The 20,841-nt window shown below is 47.3% G+C and overlaps 1 protein-coding gene across 1 annotated transcript; it reads right to left on the bottom strand.

The window, feature by feature from the left end:
* Nucleotides 1-3,881: 3,881 nt before the first annotated feature.
* On the bottom strand, nt 3,882-20,285 carry LOC119387337 (monocarboxylate transporter 9-like). The gene is made up of 8 exons (XM_049413483.1): nt 19,572-20,285; nt 16,873-17,092; nt 14,407-14,550; nt 11,684-12,059; nt 9,292-9,583; nt 5,537-5,790; nt 5,066-5,215; nt 3,882-4,137 (listed from the first exon to the last, which is right to left on the bottom strand). The coding sequence occupies exons 2-8, from the start codon at nt 17,057-17,059 to the stop codon at nt 4,089-4,091; spliced, it is 1,452 nt and encodes a 483-aa protein (XP_049269440.1). The 5' UTR covers nt 17,060-17,092; nt 19,572-20,285; the 3' UTR covers nt 3,882-4,088.
* Between the last annotated feature and the right edge of the window lie 556 nt (nt 20,286-20,841).

The following is a 20,841-nucleotide window of genomic DNA, read 5'->3' as shown; positions in this document are numbered from 1 at the left end:
GTGTACAGTGTATTGCACAAAATCCAGATTGTTATGCTAGGAGCAGTGCGTTTTCTCTCGGTGTCCGAATGAGTTCATGTAGCCACCTAACGGATCAAACAATTTTTTCCTAGTGTAATAATCAAGCGTAATATTCAAGCACCTGGGTAGGTGCTCTCCAAACATGCTGGACATAATTGGCCTTGTATTACTCTCTGCAAGCTCTAGAAAACTCACCAATGAATCGAAAATTGACCCTGTGCGCAGCCAAACACTTTTTTTATAATTATAGTTAAGTATAAAACAATTATGCCGAAACTAGATTACCAATGGCATTGATTCTCGCTTGAAGATTCGTTATTCTGCTTTTTTTCTTTTATCGATATTGTCATTCAGACCAGATTGTCAACCTGTGGACGACGGTATACAATCTTCCTGCCTCTGAAACGTCTGCGTATATCTTTTTTTTTTCCTTCCTACAAACATATAAACTCATTCTCTAATACTTCAGCACTGCTTTCCTAGTGTGCACGCGTATAGCTTCTGAGCTCCGTAACTTTGCACTATAACAGTTCCTCTCTGTACATGTTTCATGCTTTTCAACCTTCGTGGTACCGCATTTTCTTTTCATTTCCGCTGCTTCTCGGTTGAAGTGATCGTTCAGTATCTTCAACAGACGCTTTAGTTTGATTCTAATGGCGCCACCATTATTCGTGAAGCCTCGTTGAGTCTAGGCAGTGCAATGCGTCCGCATCAGTGTGCTTCCTTGTTCTCGCTTGTCACGTCTCTTCGGCCTCCGTGCCTGCCTCTTCACACAACTTTCGAAACCTTTATCCGCGCTTGCTCCCTATTTATTGCTCTTCGTGGTGCTCGCTTTCCTTGCCTCCAATTTCTCTCGTCCCTTCCAAGCTTTATTTTTTTCGTCGCGGCCGCTTACTAAGCATTGCCACTGCCCCTCCCTTCAGCCTGCTTTCCCTTCATTCTTCGTCACGTTGTACGCAGTACTCGTCCTCCCACTGCGAGAAAGCCATGGCAGTAGTGGCCGGCGCGAGACGTATTCTCGGCGGCAGTCATAAACACCGCGAAAGAGTCGAGACAAAGAAAAGAAGAAGACGACGGCGAAGAAGGAAGGACAATGCCAGCACCGTCCGCGCGGCGCACGTACTACATGAGCTAGGGCATCGCCGCGCACAAACAAACGTGGGCATGCGTGCGCGATGCGGTAGTCACGAAATGTGCGCCGGAAAGAAGGAGAAAAGAACTAAACGCGGCAGGGTAAACGAGGACGCTGAGTTAGCGGCGGCACTCCACCCTTCGTATTTTTTTTTTATGTCTATCAGATGAAATACGCACCCGGCATCCCGAATCCTTCGCACCTTTCTGCTACTTCAGCTCTCTTTATTCGTGGGGATAGAACAAATAGAACATAGGAATGTCTTATAGCGTGGAAGGAAAGGGGTGCGAAGGTAAGGGATGAAGGCAGAGCGATATGCAGGAAAGGGTTGAAAGAAGAACGCAGGAGAAGCAAAGACAGCATATAGGAGCAGAAGTGGGGAAATGGGCATCGAAAAGCAAATGGTGCGAAACGAACGGGTTCTTGGTCTGGCAGAGGTGAAAAAGACGAGACGGAAGTACAGCAATAGAAAGAGGTAGCTGCAGGATCTTTCTCTTTCTTTCTTTCTTTCTTTCTTTCTTTCTTTCTTTCTTTCTTTCTTTCTTTCTTTCTTTCTTTCTTTCTTTCTTTCTTTCTTTCTTTCTTTCTTCTTTCTTTCTTTCTTTCTTTCTTTCTTTCTTTCTTTCTTTCTTTCTTTCCTTCTTTCTTTCTTTCTTTCTTTCTTTGAGCACTTATTCCGTCCTCTTTCACTTCTGAGTACCCTTTCCATCCACCGTTCTTTCGAGTGAAAAAAAAAAAGAGAATGCTTGAATCGAGCATCCCAGCGACGATGTCGACACCTATCGGTGTCCCGAATATAACGAGGCCCAATTTATGCTGCGCCTCTCGTCTTGATATCGCCCCAGACGTCACGTGGTGCTAACCTCACCCATAGGCCGGTTTAGGGTTCCCATCAGCGTAGTTCCCAGCATTTCAACCTCTTTTTCCCTACGTCCCTCTCTGCTCCCCACCAACCGCCCCTGCTTTTCACACGTCTACGAGACTACACATTCGCGTACGACTGTTTCCCACTTCCTCTCTTGTTTGCCTTTTCCTTCCGTTTCCTTTCCCCGTCCTCCCCAATCTGTACCGCCAGCACGTGGAGCAATCATCGTTTCACGACACGCAACCTCGCCTGCGCTCGGAACGAACGCTTCCGCCTCTGTGTTCTTGCACTTTGCGTCACTTCCGCTTATGGCAGGCCCCTCCTCTCCCACGAAGCCCCTTGCTTGCTCGCATCCCGAGATAAACCTATTTGCGCACCCCTCTGCTCTTCTCTGCCACAATGGACATTACGTATGCCGTCGTTACCACACACGGGTAACGCTGCTTGTTCTCGCCATGTCCTCGCGCTGCTTCTGCGTTCTCGCGCCAAGCATTTCCTCTGCGGCTTGCGGGCGTACGTTTGTCGTTACGCGAAATGTGCGGGTCCCCAACGGCGTTGGTGCACTACAGCACCGTAACGAAAGTAAAGGACGTGTAAACGCCTGCGTGGGATGCGCGCTTATTTCCTCGTCGAAAGATAAGGGCTACTGTGTTCACGCGAAGCTTGCCTTGTTTTCTCTCCCGACTCTAAAGTGAAGCTTGACAATATGACGTCACTCGGTGGCTTTGCTATTTCGAAAAAAACGTTTTCTGGCGGTGTTTGATACTAATAATTTTCGCGGTTTTACGCGCCGAAACTGCGATATGACTATGAGCCATGCCGTAGTGGAGGGCTCTGGATAATTTCAATCACGTGGGGTTCCTGAACGTGCACTGACATCGCACAGGCCTCTAGCATTTCGCCTCCATCGAAATGCGACCACAGCGGCTCGTATATAACACTTCGCAATGCTTGTCCAAGCTACCGCACGAGCGAGTGTCGTGTCGCGTAAAGGTCAAGTACCGTCGATACTTATTCCTGTGACTATCGCTTCTTCCACTGTTTTTATGAGAGATCATGTGGGCTGATCTGCGTCGCCATTTCCGATGAGCAAAGGTAGTATAATGGCTACTGGTTAAACTTCGTAGTATTGCGCACTTTTATCGTTGACAATGGATCGCATAAGGAACCTATGCGAAGGACGAGGTTGAAATACGAGCTCATGTTGAAAGAAAGACTAGACCACACGTTGTGGTGCAGAGGCTTTTTACTACGGGGGTACTATAAGGTGGCAGCAACTTACACAGTATGACTGTGCTAACAAACAGCGCTATTTTTACCAACGCAACGCATACCTAAAAGTCCATTTGGTGTCCAGAGCCATCACTCAGATTCGACGAGACGTAGTAGTGAAATTTAAATAAAGTTGAGGTTGAGAAAAAAAATTCTAGAGTTTTACGTGCCCAAACCACAATATTATTATGAGGCACGCCGTAGCGGCGTACTCCGGATTAATTTTGAATACCAAGGGTTCTTTAACGGGCACGTAAATCAATGAACGCGAGACTTTTTTTTCTTTCATTTTGCTCCCACAGAAATGAAAGCGCCGTGGCCGTGAAGCAAACCCACGTCGTCGAGCTTAGCAGGAAAAACTTAGCCGTTAAGCTTACATGGAGAAATCGTTTTCGAGGATCTTTGGAATGTGTCGTTACCCTAAGTACTCGAGCATTTTTCTACGACTCGCTAGCATATAGACAATATAAATGAGGCCACAGCAGCATCGGAATCGCACCCACAACCTCGTGCCAGGCAGCGGAACGCCAAAGCCATGGAGGTTATCGAAAAGCGATACACTAAACACATTTTGAAAACGACAAGTGGACATATGGTGTAAACATTTCTTTTTCTCTTTGCGAGGGCTACTAGGAGAAACAAACTAGAGTATTGTCCGCGTGTAAATTACAAGTCAAAAGTTGCAGAGAAAAATAAAAGCAACCAACCGTGTAAATAGTATAAGTTAAAACGTCAAGTCGCACGCAACTGTAACGACACCTGGAACGCGACGGTAAACTTCTTGTATCACAATAATTTTCAATGTTTCTTGATGTCCACTACTCCACCGCTGTTTCCCTTTCTTGAGCTGAAAATGAAAAAAAGGAAAAGTAAGAACGGGAAAGGCTGAGTAGAAATTAATGACAGTGAAACTCTGGTCATGCCCCATGAAATTTTATTTTTCCAATTTTTCCTTTACAAAATATAAATATAATTCATAATGTCTATCTGAATGTAAGGTATAACTATGTCAGTCGATATTGTATCAGGTAGTGGCAGAATTAGAGCTTAAAAGTAGGCCACGTCGCTGTTCAATTAAGCGTGAAACTTGTAAGGTTATTACGTAGATAGTGTTCGGGAGATTTTGGCACTTTTGTTTAGCGCCGGCTACTCCTTTTCACACATGGTAGTATACAATAAAGTCACAGCAACGAAAAAAAAATACGTAAAAGATTAGCTAGGCAGAGTTCGTATATAATCCACTTCATTCGAACGACAACGTGTGCTTACTTATTTCTGCAAGCTGTGCTTATCCATTTCGACAACACGTACTTTAAATTCACACGCGAATGCACACACATAGGGAGGAACAGAAACATACTTAACGCTGATTTGATTTAAACATATATCTCAGTACTAAAAAGCTAACAGCAATAGCCCGTGTTTCAATATTTATAAATTCTGTATAGTTTTTGCTTAATGTCTAGAAGCCACTTCGCGGGTGGCCAGGCCCTCTCGGGGCCCCAGTAACCGGAGGTACAACACACATTGCTCTCTGATTCTGACAAGATTTGAGCAATTAAAATTCCTAGGTTACAGAGGTGTGGGGCTCAAAGACTATTTGTGGCCCGTCGGCAGTGGCTTCTAGACTTTTGATTAAAACTCACCTCCGTCATCTTTCTTTGCAAAGACGTAAGGTAACAAAAGCTGCTTAGTTACTTTTTACCACTGTTTAAAACCTTGCAGTTGTTTTCTAAAGCGCAAGCCGTTCAGTAAAATCTACAATGCTCGCTTACATGAAGAGATGGCATCTTGTCTTTCCCATCTGCAATGACTGCGTCTTTCCCAGAACAGGCTGGCCATCCACGTCACCGTGAAGATAGCGTTGGTGATGGCGAAAGCGATGTACAGCGGGTCGTAACAGCCGAGCACGTCGCGCACGTAACCTGCGATGTGCAGACGCGTTGGCAGAAAGTGTCAAGGGCTCATCAAATTACTCTTAAACTGTTAAGAATAACAGTTCATATAGCCACATACACGATCCGCGTGTACCATTTTCTTGCATTTACTACTGTGTGTGTGTGTGTGTTTGTGTTTATGTGTGTGTGTGTGTGTGCGTGCGTACATGTGTGTGTGCTGCGCATGTGTGTGCGTGTGTGTGCCCGCATGTGTGCGTGTGTGTGCGTGCATATGTGTGTGTGTGCTGCGCGTGTGCGTGTGTGTGTGTGCATGCACAAATGTTATATGAACATGTTTTTGGTACTCACCAATTAGCGGCGGCCGCGCTAAGCACACGACGCCGGCGATAAAGTTCATGGCACCCAAAACTGAGGGAGAGCGAATCCTGCTCGACTCGTTCGGATATCATGACAGTGCTGGCGAAGATGCGACCGCCGCCGGACACGCCGACCAAGAAGCAGCTGACCATGAGAAGCCAGTACCGCTTGACCAGCGCAGTGGCGGCGAGCGCCGCGGCCTGGATCCCGAAGCCCCACACCATCAGGCAGTCCGCGCTCATCATCTGCAGAGCAGAAGCCAGGCACGATATTTATAACTATTTCCGTTAACGTAAGTGAGCTGGAGAATAATACCGGGTATGTTAAGTTGATCGTGACATGCTGAAAGAAACGATAAATAAAATAATGATTATTATTGCAAGAGGACATCAAAAGACCAACTCAGCGCCTCCTGGTAGGTTCATACATCCTAATTAAGGAATCTCTTTACGTGCTGCAACAGAAGTGGCCGTCAGTTCTTTTTTTTTTCTCGAAATGTGGGAGGCCAAGTTCGCCTCAGAGGACCTGGACCAACAACGACGTCTCGTCGCCAGGACCAAGGAGGCCTCAAAGGCCAGAGGGTTCCTGGAATGAGGAGACCTCGCACCTAGGGTAGACGCGGGACTAGCACCGCGATACAGTTTCGTGCAATGAACGTTTATTCCTCCTCCTCCTCTATGTACGCCCGCATGTTTAGTTTACTCAATGAATGCGCTTTGCAGAGTTCTGCAAGTTGAGCATCCTGGGTCGTTCCTAAGTTAATGTGTATAGTGTATAGCGTCAGCATAAGTATTTGGGGTTGTGCTTCTCGTGTAAACCGAGGCGTGTTCTTTCCTATGTCGAAGAGAAAGAGCTATCATCACGAAACACATAGATGTTAACTAGTTCACCGCACTGCCTGACTGCTGCATAAGAAGTCACTTAACAACGGGTATTATTTGTTCGATCGTCTCGATCTGTTTTAGCACAGAGATAATCAATCGCTTTTTTTTCATTGTATGGCATTATATATAGCTGCTGTTGGCACACTGCACAAGCGCTGTCAGCGTCATAACCACATATCATCGTAGAGTTGTTATAGCAACAGAAACTATAGGGAATAACTATTGCATAGCATGGAATGCCAATATATTAGCCGTATATTGCAGCATACGATCACGTATTGAGTGTAGAGAAGAACGTAAGCAGAATCGATAACTTATGGCTCCCACGCTATGATATGAAATAAGTGTACTCGAAGCATGTAAAGAGCACTAGCAAAATACAGCCCGAGCTTTATATACTTTGCAGACATAGCAACCCGCCAAACTCGCTATACGCGCTGGTGTTTTCTCTAACAACGGTTGATCTCGCACACCGGGAACGAGGCTTCCCGAAGATCGCGTGCGTGTAATTACACTTCAGCAACGATATCGTGTACCGTATGACGCTAGCCATTGGGCCAAAATAGCATCGTGAGCAACATAATTCCGTGCTTGCCTAGAAAAATGGAGCACGCGCCGCACGGAATAGTGGGGCACAGAAAAGGTCAAGTGCGGAGCCAGCAGACAAACTGCGTGCCGGGTCGCTTTTGCGCAGACAAAGGCCAGATGCTTGTACGCAGGAGCACGTCTGGTATCTCTTGTCATGTACGCTTTACTTGAAACATTGTTCGGCTGTGCTCGCGCCTGCATTAGTAATCGGTCATGTTGTTATAGAGTCAGTCCCGGCGCCTGTAGAGATCGTCACACAGATTTAATTCGAGGAGTTAATTTACGTACAAGACGTCATAAAACACAGACATATTACGCGGAACTACGGAAATGTCGCCGGATATATTAAGGTTTAACCTTTTTTCATCAGGGACAATGTGAAATGAGCAAGTATTCTATTCGAAAAATCTTGTATCATATATGACGCGTTAGCAACGCACCTGCCACGTTGATTTAATGAGCCACGCATACGTTTACAGCAGTGCGTTTCTCGGTGTAGCCTTCAGTTGACCGCACCTTTTGCTGTTGAACCAGCGTGATATGGATATTGACGAAAAAAATACTCAGCTTCTGCATCTACGGCATAAACTTCTTGTCTATATAGGCCAGATGTCCTCTTAAAAATCTTTTTCCAGTGCTCGACTGTAAACAAGGCTAATTACTTTCATGCTGTCTTGTTGACAATAACGTGTCTTAATTAGCGAACGTGTTGCCCCAAACACACGGCGACAAGCACGTAATTGGCACTGTAAATAGGCTTTAATGGCATTCACCCCTCTTGCTTTTGACCAACGCCGTTGTGCCTCTCTCAGAAACGCTGTTACCTAATAAGTGCGGAAACATTTCACTATTGCATTTGACTGACTGAGTGTCTTTTTTTTCCGGAAACGTTTCAAGAAAGGCACAGGAGCTAAAGGCGAACAGCCACCAGATTGAGACACATGTACCCTTAATGTAGTTTCATAACACAGCACAGCTCACACAAAAGAAGGTTCATACAGCACATTGCAACAAAAGTTTACATCTTAAGGCGAAAGCCTTACATGCCTCATCAAAAGAGAAAATTGATCGTCTACCGTCGTCCCGTCGCCTCGGCGACACGAGCGATGAAAAAAAATCACGCGATAACTTCCTCAAAAAGAAGTCATCGTGACATCATAGATGCACAATGTTGAGACGTTATCATGACGACACGTCACATGATTATGTCACTACATGACATCTTCACTTGGTCAAGGAACAGGAGAGAAAGGAAAGGCAGGGATGGTAAGCAGTCTAGAAGGACCGGTATGCTATCCTACACTGGGGGAAAGGATGGGGGAGATATAAAGTTAGAGAAAGATAGAAAAGAAGGAGAGCACGCACGCACAGTGACACATCCGGTTTCGCCAAAAGGCAGAAAAAAGTGTTCCACACTCGCCGCCATGGCTGCGAGCGGCGCTGGCTGACACTCCTAGGTTTAAATGCATATATATACCCTATAAGGTGGACGGGCGGATTACCGTCGCCGTAACTCAGTGGTAGAGCATCGGACGCGTTATTCGAAAGCCGCAGGTTCGGTCCCTGCCGGTGGCAAGTTATCTTTTCGTCCACTTTACTTTCTTCACTATAATATCCAAATTATTACAAATAACATCTCCTATACTTTCCTTGGCATTATTGTCTGTTAGTTCTCAATAATACACACATCTCACAGTCATGCTAACGCCGTTAGTCTATAACCGACGGTGCAAGTCTGATGCCTTCAAGAAGTTGAGCACTGCCTTCGTCGCCTTCACCCGCGATGACCTCTCAGGACGACATTCCAGAATGGTTCCTGCCGTCATCGGTCTGGGATCTATACGAGCCAGAGCGACAGCGAGTGATTTTCTTTGCTTGGTCAAAGGTGGGCCGATTGTGGAGGCAGCGCGAAACCAGATGAGGTGCAGGAAACTTGCAATGCCTCCGATCCTGGAGGCAGTGCAAAACCACATTAGGTGCAGAAAGCTTTCGGAGGGGGGGGGGGGGGGGGGGGGCGGATCAGCACATCCTGAGAAGAAAAGAAGATGGCTTTCGCCTGCTAATCGTTTTAGACGAGTACATAAGGGGCCCTTTGAGTTCTTGCTCTATCATATTCCCCTGAGAACTGCAGAATTTTACAATATAGGTGCATTGCTAACAATTAATTAATAAACCCGCTGTACTAAATGAAGACAATGGGCGCAGGGACGTCCAATTTTATCACCATAATATTATTCGTGAAAGTGAAGATGCAAACGTGATGGCGTTTCTAACCTTGAAATCCAGCAGAAGGCCCGTGCCGATGCGGGACACCAGGTCCCCGAGCGCCACGGCGGTGACAAGAGTGACGGCCTCGTAGCCCGCCAGCCCGTTGTCCGCGCCGAAGTCTACGGCTGTTAAGAGGAACGTTGCCAGCACGAGCACGGAGATGGCGCGGGACGCACTGATGTGTGCGAACGCGACAGTAACCAGCGACCCGAGGTTGCGCTTAAGTCGGCTCCAGGCTCCGCGGTTCTTCGCCAGCAAAGGCTCCGCCTCGCCAGACTGCTTGTCGCCATGACCTGTCCTGCATTTAGAAGTTCAGTTCCGCTGATTACAGCGGAGCTCACAAAGCCGAGCTCAAACGGGCGCAGTTTCGTCCGCAGCCTATCGAAGGAGGTTGAGGACCAGGGAAGAGAGTAAAGCATAGCATAACCATGTATAGTATAGTATAGTAATAGTATAGTATAGTACAGTATAGTACAGTATAGCAAGGTGTTGGGCAAGGGAAGGGTAGGTGAGGAGGAGGAAAAGGAGGAGGGAGGGTATAGCATAGTGTATACACTATGCTATACCCTCCCTCTATAGCGGAGGCGAGTGGAAGAAGGAGGCGAGCTGGAGATCGAAGACATGCAGGTGGTCAAGCGGAGAGGAAGGAAGGAAGGAACACAAAAAGGGAGAAGGCAGGGAGGTTAACCAGACAGCATTCCGGTTGGCTACCCTACGCCGGGGGAAAGGGAAGGGGAGTGGAAAGATGGGAGAGACAAAGAGAGAGGGGGGAGCGAGAAAAAAAAGGAAATGATCAATAAATGAGCTGACACGTAGGTTCCCTCTCCGGATAATGGGCTAAACCATGTCCATTTTCGCCTAGCTTTATATAACTTTGCATTTCATCGCTGAGGCTTCCCCTCAGCTACGTTGTACATTGGCCTTTGCGACGTTAAGTCAGTTCAAGCCAAGCATAATTTTTTCACAGGAGTGTTCAGGTAGACCAAGAACAAAGCTGCACAGTCAGCCTGAAAGGACCTGGCCACCCTGTACACATGCCTCGGTCTAACAGTGAGGTGACGAAGTCTACAACGCATTTTACGTGTCATACACAAACACATAAACATGCAAATGCATATTTCTACTACCGTAACACAACTGATAGCAGCACGGCGCAGTCGCCGAAGAAAACGACGAGGTGTCATTAAAGCAGACCTGTAGTGCCGACCCCAAGTGTTTTGTGGTTTTGTCCGTGACATTATCATGCATGGGAATAGTGAGCAACCAACATATTCCATACATTAACTGCAAAAGGCATGATAAAGTATGTGTTAGTAGTATCCTTCTCACAAATTGGTCTTGTAGTTCTTTCGAGTTAATTGCGAGAATATAACATAAAAAAGCCTTTACCTACCAACTGCGTTTTGTAATGTAGGTAGCAAGAACTGACGCAGTTCTCCAATTTAAAGAGCACACCAGGCTGATATTTGTTGCCAGATGACAGTGTACACCATCGTCGAGCTGCATACACATACACACAGGTACAGTCAGTACAGTCAGTGGTACAGTCAGTGGTACAGTCAGTTGCCTATAATAATTCCGCTCCATGTACCATTACTTTAATGCTTGTTCTGTTTCGCTGACTTGGTACCTTCATAACAAAGTCGTCCTACTCACTGCACACAGACTACCACATGAGCGCCTGTAAAAACTACATTAGGCTGGATTTCCTATTGTGTGCAGGCACGTCCATACATTTCTTTTTTCGATCATCCGTTGTCCATGTGATCCGCGAAAGAGGTGATTACAACACCTTTTTTTTTACATATTTCTGGAGGATTTTTCTTCTCTCACATATCTCATTTATTTTTGCCTCCATCAACAAGTAAGACATATAATCAACAAGCGAGGGTCTCGTTCCGGTAGAGTTGATGCCGTAGGTAGTACGCGAGTGTTTATTGGTCAACTTCCAGCTCGTAATAAGATCACGTGCTACGCAACGCCAGCTGGCAGCAGAAGAGTGTTCCACAGTCGCCGTCAAGGCTGCGAGCGGCGCTGGCTAACGCTCCCAGAATTACGCGAATATAAATACCCAATACAGTGAATGGGAAAGCAACCGCCGCTATAACTCAATTGGTAGAGCATCGGACGCGTAATTCGAAGGTTGTAGATTCGGTCCCTATCTGCGGCAAGTTGATTTTTCATCCACTTCAATTCCTTTCCATTTACGTCATAATTACTATAATACAGTTAAAACATACAATAATGTCCCCTATACCTCCCTTTGCTTCATTGTCTGGTTACGTTAGGTTGTGTCTAACATAATCGAAAGTAAGACACAAGGTATTAACCCATTACAGCCTCCTCACTCTTGTATCTCCTAAAGAAACTGCGCGCTCGTTGTGCACTTTATACTCACTCGGCGCGAATCGCGAGTGAAGCCACGAGGTCCTTGGAGCAGGAGTGCGCGAACGAAGCCGTTTGGAAGCTGCTCCTACGAGACCTGCTGGTGACGGGCGGTGCGGCGACTTCGTGTTCGCCGTTGGGCTCTCCGGTCGGCGGCACCCGGTTGACGAAGATGCAGCCGAACAGCATGTTCAGCTGCAGGGCTCCGAGCACCAGGAGCGCGACACGGAACTCTAGAGCCTGCCGCAAGGCCTCCGTGATGAGCGGTGAGACGAAGCCCGACACCGCAGTCACGACGAAGAGCAAACCCATGGCGGTGCCCCGATACCTGACGAAATGCCGGGCCACCACGGTGAAGGGAAGCACTTCTTCGCACGCCACTCCCAGTCCTGTAAGATAAGAAAAGCGTATGGTAAGAACATTTTACATAATTTTTAAGAGCTCGACAATGTAAAAAAAAACAAACATTTAGTCTTATCATCGGAGTATTGTCGGTGAAACTTCCAATCGACGCTTTATAAGAGTGGTAATCGCTGGCTCATTAGCGATTCCTTGTGTCATTAATAATGAAAAGCTATCTTGTAATGACAGAGTCACACTTTTACAGCAGTCAATCTCATCATTTAATAATGCTGTTAAACCAGCAAAAAAGAAAAAGGAATGTAACAGAACATTCGAAAAGTACTTCTCAAAGCAAGGCACAAGTCTGCTAAAGAATTAAAAAACGTACTCTGCAGCAGTTACACTGCGTGTTTTTTTTTTCCTGCCTTCACGTTGCGTTTCACTATGTTCAATTTTTACTGGCTCCGCTTCGCACTCTACTATCTTCAAGCATCATGCATTATTGTGCTGGTGGAATAATGCTGCTGCCTGTCTAGTAAGCTCGTGACAGCGTCAGCAGTATCGCCATTCCCCTTCCAAGATCGGACGCCGCAAAAGGACTTCGTGTGTTAGCCCGTCGTCTAACGTTGGACTTGTGGAAGTCAGCGACATTTACTAATGCATGGCTGCATACCTTAGACCCTGATCTCGAACTACGCATCCCGTCCAGGCTATCAAGACATGACTCTACCCTGTTGGTGCGTCTGTGGCTTGGAGTGGCCTTCTCGAATGCCTATTCATGTATTATTGGAATGGCTGAGAGCGCGTCATGTACAGTCTGCGGGTGCAGCGAAACAGTCGCGCACCTTCTCTGTGAGTGCACCCGCTTCAACTCCGAAAGAGCGGCCCTCTCAGCCGCATCAGGCCAGCTGGACAACCGCCCTCTCACGGAGAACAAAATCCTAGGGCCCTGGCCAACCCGGTCTTCAACACGAGCCGCTCTGAGGGTGTTGTTGCGGTTTCTTCAAGCAACCGGACTGAATGACAAACTGTGACTGCTGGCAGAAAATGCTGCTGTGTAGTACTTGGGCTACGGTCATGACTGTTTTGTTTCGTTTTGTCACTTGCTGTCGTCACAAACTCCTCTTCTTCTCTTTCATTCTTTTACATCCCGTTCCTCGAGTAATCATGTTTTGTTTATCCATTACGAGACGCCGTGCCCAAGGTAACAAAGTATAGCGCCGTAAGTTCCCTCAACCGCTGAGCATATCTTAAAGGACATGAACATAATCTCTGTGGCCACACTGTAGCACAATGGAAGCTTCTGTGGAGAAATTTAGCGTTTTCAGACTGGCGTTCTTTCTCTGTGCAACACATTTTTTGGACCTTGGGCTATATACCTCAATACCCCAGGAAGCAGGCACTAGCACGAAAGTTTCCTAGAAGGTTTTCTAGAAAAAAATATATAAGTTGATGAATCTCTTGCGTGAAACAGGTAACTGACCACTGAGCGCTAATCCAGCTCCCATGAGCTCCACTTATTCTGTTGTTCTCGTAATCTTACAATCTATTATTTTCCTCCGCAATACAGGCACCTTCTCAATTAGTTGGTTTGCTTGGTTTATGGGGTTTAACGTCCCAAGAAGTCTGAGATTATGAGAGACGGCGTAGCGGAAGGCTTTGAGCAATATCGGCCGCCTGGGGTTCTTTAAACTGCACTAACATAGCGCAGTGTATGGGCCTCTAGCATTTCGCCTCCATCGAAATACGACCGGCCAGGACCGAACCCGTATCTTTTGCGTCAGCAGCCGAGCACCGTAATCACTAAGCCGCCGTGATTAGACTCAGGAATGTTTTGTATTGTTATTAACTCCGTTGTATCTTCATAAGGGTTTCCACTTGGGCTTGTTAGTTTCCCATTATGAATACCATTGTTTTCGTCAGTTAGTATTAACAAATAAAACACACAGGGTCCCTTATATGCATTCACATAAGACAACTCGAAAGCGAAAGCCATCTTCTTTTTCTTCTCAGTCAAAGTATTGATCCTGCCCCGTCCCCTTCCGAAAGCTTTGTGCACCTAGCGGGGTTTAGCATTGCCTCCAGAATCCGAGGCACCTCCCTTGGTTTTGCAGTGCCTCCATGATCTGCCTACTTTTGACCAAGCTACGATGGGATGTGATGACTTCCCCATGTGACGTGACGTAAAAATCTGACGTCATCATGAAGTCAAATTTTGGCGATCTGTGACGTCATGTGGTGAAGTCATCTCGTGATTTTTCGCATCACTCTTCCCCGACGCCGCTGGGCGCGAGACGACGCCGACGGTTAAATTTCGCGTTTGATGAGGCATCTAAGGGTTTCACCATAATAAAGATAGTGGTAGGTAGCGTAGACGCGGCCGACGACTCTTACCGTAAAAAACTCCGTACAATATGACGACGAGCAGAAGGCTGTTGGCCAGCGAGCACAACATAACCGACAGAGCGCACAGCAAGGCACCGCATATCAGCATGGCGCGCTCGGACATACACACGCCCAGAACGCCGTACACGGGACCTGCGATGCAGAGAAAACATTCCCACACTTCTTATATTTGAAGTCTCGAGGAAGGTTAGGAAGCCGTTAAGAAAGCTCAAAAAGACACATCAACTGCTTCACATAAAGTAAGATCATTGGCTTATGTTTGTCCCGCGTTGCACGTTTCAGTTCGTGGATGGAATGTGACTTAAGAGAGAGTGAGATGGTTAGAGAGAAGCGATATGAGAAAAGTCATGGTTGATCCCTCCGTCATAGGAATCGGAATAACACGAAAGTAAAGCGTGCCCTTACAGAAGTAACTGAATGTTTACTGTACATTGATATAAGAGAGTTTGTACAATGTACATTGATGTCTGGCAGCTATAGCACCGTTTAACGTGGATGCACCCACTTTGATGATTGGTGGTACATCTCCATCCCGACGACTAACGCCCCTGCTAAATGATTAAACAAACCCTTGTGGTAGCTGTAGCAGTTAACGGTGAAAGCGTAATCAGAGAACTAGTTGTGATAGCCAGAAGCGCGTCGCATATTGGACGCAGGACTTGGTCGCCATCACGCGGCATGTTAAAATGTGATTGAACACCAGTGCCGGACTAGAGGGAAACGCAAAGCGCGTCGTGTTGCCACGGTAGCTTGGCCGTGATATTTCTAGGGGCGAGCGCGTGAGCCGGGAACGCGGCGTTACAGCCAAGTGAGGCTGGTGCGCATCGCAGAGCTATGAGCGAGGCCGACGCTTTTACGACGCTTGGCTAAGGTCGCCACCTCGTGGTGCGTTAAGGCATTGACAAAATTGAGCTTTTATTGAAAACGCGCCGAATGGGAGAGACGTGTAACGCGTTGCAGGTGCTAATCGCGGAGACCGCAGTAATGATGAATTACTTTCCTTTACCGCTCCCAGACGGCAACACCACCCCGACGACCGGGAGAGTGGTAGATATAAAAGGCGCGTTTATAAAGCCTCTAGAGTCTGTGATCACAGACTCTAGAGGCTTTATCAATAAAGAAAAAAAATCGTGGCGCAGTGGATAGCGTGCCCAGCATCTGTTGGTACGGACCGAGCGGTCGTGGGTTCGATGCCTGTTGACGGAACTTTTTTTCTTTGGCATCTGATCGTGTATATTTTTTCGACGTCATTTCCGTGACGGAAATACGTCACTGAAGTCTTGTCACTGCGGAAAGTGACTCTGAAATCTTGTCACTACGGAAGTGACTTCAGTGACTCCAGTGACGTATTTCCGTGACGGAAATACGTCACTGGAGTCACTGAAACACGAAAGTGTTTTATGCCGGGGTCCACCCGGCATAAAACACTTTCGTGTTAAAACAGCTTAACGAGGCTGAGCTTTCCAGGCAAACCTGCGCTGAATAAACAGGAATGAGATGAACAGAAGGTTGAAGGAAAAGTAATAAAAAAAAATATCTGGGGTTTGATAACCACGATATGATTATGAGAGACGCCGTAGTGGAGGGCTCCGGAAATTTCTACCACGTGGGGTTATTTAACGTGCACCTAAATCTAAGTACACGGGCCTCAAACATTTTCGCTTCCATCGAAAATGCAGCCGCCGCGGCCAGGATTCGATCCCGCGACCTTCGGGTCAGTAATCGAACGCCATAACTACTAGACCACCGTGGCGGGGCGGTTGAAGGAAAAGAGATCAGCTAAGAAAGAGAATTAAAATGATGGAAAAGTAGTTAGACATTGTCCGGTTTGCTATCCTACAAGCGGAGTGAGAGAGAGAGGGAACGTAGGAAGTGAGAGGAGAAAGACATGAGTTCATAGACAATTCATTAGCATGAAGCAGCATCTGGAGCAGGAACAAAAAGTTCAAGTGCTGGAGTTTGTGCTCACGCTCTCTAACTTTATTCTGTGTTTTTGTTGAGAATTTGGCATTTTATTTTGCTTGTCATGCGACTAGGAGTAGGCGGTGTCAACCTATAGGCACAAAGTTTGATTGTCTACTTCAGTTACATCACCTCAATAAAGGAGAAAAAAATGAAACAGCTAAACAAGAGCAAAGGCTTTCACGTCGTCCCGCCATGCCTCTCTACCTCGCATAGGCGTGCGCAGGGTTCCCCATCAGGGGGGGGGGGGGGAGGTTCGTCGCAGCGCCCCCCCCCCTCCTACTAAGTCAATGTATGGGGCAGATTTTGCGCCCCCCCCCCCCTCTTAAGTGCCTAGAAGGGCCAATGTACGGGGCAGAATTTGCGCCCCCTCTCTTAGGTGATTAGGGGGTGTCGCCGCGCCCCCCCCCCCCCTGTCCCCCTTGTGCGCACGCCTATGCTACCTCGTATACGTAGTTTAGCGAGTTGAGAAGGCCCACTCTGAGCTCTCACCGGCCAATTGTGAGATGATGATAGCCAGGGTGAGAGGCCAGGAGGCATCCTGTCTGTTGATGTCCAGCATGTCCATGAAACCGATGTAGATCACGGACTCGGACTTGATTAACATCATCGCCACGAACACATATATGGACGCGGAAATAGCCACGGGCAAACAGGCCCGAGAGTCCGGTAGCGCCATAGCTTGGTTGGGTCTCGTCACTGACCGTCACAGCTGCGAAGCGGAGAGATTAGGAATCAGAATAAGTCTACGTTTGAAAGGGAAAGGCATCCGATGTTCAGTCAGAAGAGATGTTTTCGCGTCATGCACAAGCAGCAGTAGCAGTTTAGGCAATGGCAACTACAAAAATTCACAGAGTCCCTTATGCATTCGTCCAAGACGACTCGAAGGCGTAAGCAATCTCCTTCTTCATTTTCTTCTCAGTCGATGCAGTCATCCTCCACCTCCGCCCTCCGAAAGCTTTCTGCGCCTGAAGTGGTTTTGCACTGCCTCCAGGATCAGAGGCATTGCAGGCTTTCTGCACCTTACGTGGTTTTACACTGCCTCCGTGATCAGCCCACATTTGGCCAAGCGATGACGTCATATGACGACGTGGTGGCGATATCACAAAATTTTGAGAATATGTGGCGGCATGATGACGTCATGTGGTGAGGTCATCACGTGATGACTTTTGCATCACTCTGGTTGACGCCGACGCCGTGGTACGCTAACAGTCGATTTTCGCGTTTTATGAGGCATCTAAGGCTTTCGCCTTAATAACAACTACAGTTTGAGGACTACTTTGACATGGCGATAATATCGCAGCATCGCAGATGGCGAAATGACTCCCATGTTGTTGGCATTGTGTTGAATCTTGGGTTGGTTCCGTATTTATAAGTAGGGCCCTTCTGTGTTTCTCCCCCTTCGAAATTCTTGCACTGTAGCAGGTAATTGGACCCGTGCCCCGAAGCTTAGCAGCGCCCCATCTTAGCCGCTAAGCTGCTACTGCGGGTGACATTCGCCACGCCGCCGGGGAAGCGTTTGCGCGAATACGAGTTCTTGAACAGCCTGAGAAACGCGATGCCTAACAGTCCCAAGGCTTTGGTTCCGTTCTAGATTAGTAGATACGTTAACAACTCTAGCGCACTACATCGCCCAGTGACAACTTATCAACTTCTCCGCGATATCGTAAACGCCCGTCTCGCATATCTTCTCAAAATGCGTGCATATTTCGCCAACCTCGAGTTCACGTTACTTTTATGTTCATGGCCCGCCCCTGTGTTAAATGCGATAGGGAAGCACAACTACTTCCCAGCAATGACTACTCCTACCCCGCGATCTTGAACCTGGCGTAAAAGTATACGCTCGGATTGTATACCCTTTCCTGGCACACGGCGGCCGTAGCCTTCTGTGCTGTGCGCAGGCTGCGAAGTTACTGACGCTAACGGAATTCAATCCTTTCAGTGTCCATGCTCTGATTGCATGCCCCTGTAAGTGAATGTTCCCAAAAACACGTAACGCATGCGCGCATTAGTCTGAGTTCGTGACCAAGTACGAAGAGAAAGACGCATTCCGAGAAAGTTACTTCCTTAAACGTGCGTTCAACCTGACTGATTGCACCCTGATTAGAATTTTTGCAGCTTTTCAATCTTTCGTACACCGTTTTTCTTCTGACTCACGTTACGAAGCAAGCACGAGCTTAATACGGCAACAACTTTGTGCTATTGCGTGGTTTGTTCGATCGCCTTATGGAATGAGTAAAGAGTACGCGACTGCTACACCAACAATGAGAATATAGAAGCCACGATCTAATCATTCCATAAAAGCCGTGAGCACTTACCGATCGCTTGCCGCACGACGACGAGAAATTACATCACAGCTTGATTACTTGTGCTTGGCTCGTCACACAAGGCGCCTAGTAACTAATGCATCAAGCCTTGCCAAACGCGCTTATAATATCCAGAAGGAAGTGGGAGCAACACAGAAAGTAAAAGTAGTAAGCAAGAACAGCATCGGCTTTGTCGTAGACGGCAACTGTTGAAGTGTCGCCACGAGATGTTGCACGGCGGCTTGATATTAAAGGCGCCTAAATTTCCAATCTGCCAACAAGCCACATCTTTTTTACAAAGACGTCCACAACATTGTAGTACGTTTCCTCCGGGAAGCCTGAAGGTAAGCGATATTTCATAAAACAGCCTTCGTTCAATCGGTTTTCGTAGTCTCGTTATGAATGCCTCGAGTGCTTGCTCACTTCGCTTCGCATACACATGAGCGCGTATTACAATAATGCGATACAATTCAAACGACGAGACATACAACGTGTTCAAGTTTTGCGCAATGATCAAAACACTATTCGTTAGCAGAATGCCTGCGAGTGCGCAAAATATATGTAATCCCTCAGATTACCCAATTGCCCAGTACTTATGTAATGCCCAGTACTTATGAGCCCAAATATGGGTACCCTTTTATCGTGCTCCGAATTGACAAGTGGAAACCTCCCAATCAATTCATTGTAAAACCGATATATGTACGGAGTCGTGTAGGAAATTACGATACAGTAAAAGCCATGCATTGAATATAGGATCGCGAATACTGGCAGCAGCACTTGAAATGCTGATCTCATGGTCGAAGTAAAGAGTACGCGACTGCTACACCAACAATGAGAATATAGAAGCCACGATCTAATCATTCCATAAAAGCCGTGAGCACTTACCATAAACTAAGTTCTCGGACGCGGCCACCCCAAGGGTGAATTCAAGAAGACCAAGACGATGACGAATAGAAGCTGCAACACCAGGTTCTTAGGGCGTGACGCTCGCCCTGGAGTGTACTGCAACTCCCACTGCAGACTCGTCCGTAAGCCGCCACACCACACCGACACCCTCGAAGAAGTGAAGTCGAGCAGTCACTCACCCAGAATGATCACTGACGCGCCACTTTTCGAAAGCGAAGGAGTGGCGCCAAGCGTTTCTGCATGCCTGTAAGCAGCATTCCACTGTCGGTCAGATTGATGGTTGCTCTGCTATTTTCGTTGCACCAGGGCTGCCTTCGGTGCAGTACAAAAATCTACGTAAAAATTAATAAGGCGACTGCGAGCCCGAGCAACGGCGGTAGAACAGAAGCCACTGATCGGGGAAAGGCAACCGAAGCACACGGCGGAACCCACGTTCAGGCAGATCTGGCTCAAGCAGCCAGCGACCGGTCGCCCCTCCGAGCTGGTGTCATCGGTATCTGATTTCCTATGCGCGCGCGCGCTATCAAGACCGTGGGGGAACTGTTTACAACTTGCGCGTGGTCCAGAAAATAGTGATGTGCGCCGAGTGACGGCGGGCGGCGGCCGTAGAAGACGGTCTCACCAAACGCATTTGAGCTTCGCTCAGGGTGTGACCGGGGGTGAATTCGGTGGACGGCCGGCTGTCTTAACGACCAGCGCAGAAGCTTGTGTTTCGTTTTTTTTTGCTTTTTCGCTCGTTTACTGCCCCTCTTGTCTCGCATCTTGCTCTCCAGAGCGATGCGATAGCGAGGTCTTCCGGGAACGTGGCCTTTGTTAAACGGTGGGAAAACGAGACGTAGTTGTCTACGCTGTGACGATGGTCAGGCGTCGTAGTCTAGCGCAATATCTGGAACCGCTAAAGAAAAGCTGAAAAAGAAAATAGCACGTAAAAATCCGATTTGTTCTACGTTGCATCACGGGTGAAATCGGAAGTCTTATAATGCTATCACTTGGCGGGCCCTTATCTCTGTGTGCTCACAAAAAAACTTGCGTGAAGCCTTTGTCAGTCTGCTCCATCTCGTAATCGGGTATCGCAATGCTTGAGTCATATGAAGTTACTTATCTGGCCATCACGAGAGCAGGAGCACATTAGTTCTCCCTCATTTGATCTATAGTTCGATTTCTTTTGCCTGTTGTATTTATTATGTTATTGGCAACCACTAAAGCTGGCGTAAGCTGTCATAAAAAGCCGTTCCCGAAATACCGTTTC

Source organism: Rhipicephalus sanguineus, chromosome 3 (genome assembly GCF_013339695.2).
Source record: "Rhipicephalus sanguineus isolate Rsan-2018 chromosome 3, BIME_Rsan_1.4, whole genome shotgun sequence".
NCBI lineage: Eukaryota > Metazoa > Arthropoda > Arachnida > Ixodida > Ixodidae > Rhipicephalus > Rhipicephalus sanguineus.
Note: the sequence above shows the minus strand (reverse complement) of the source record. Positions and strands in the feature narration are given on the sequence as shown.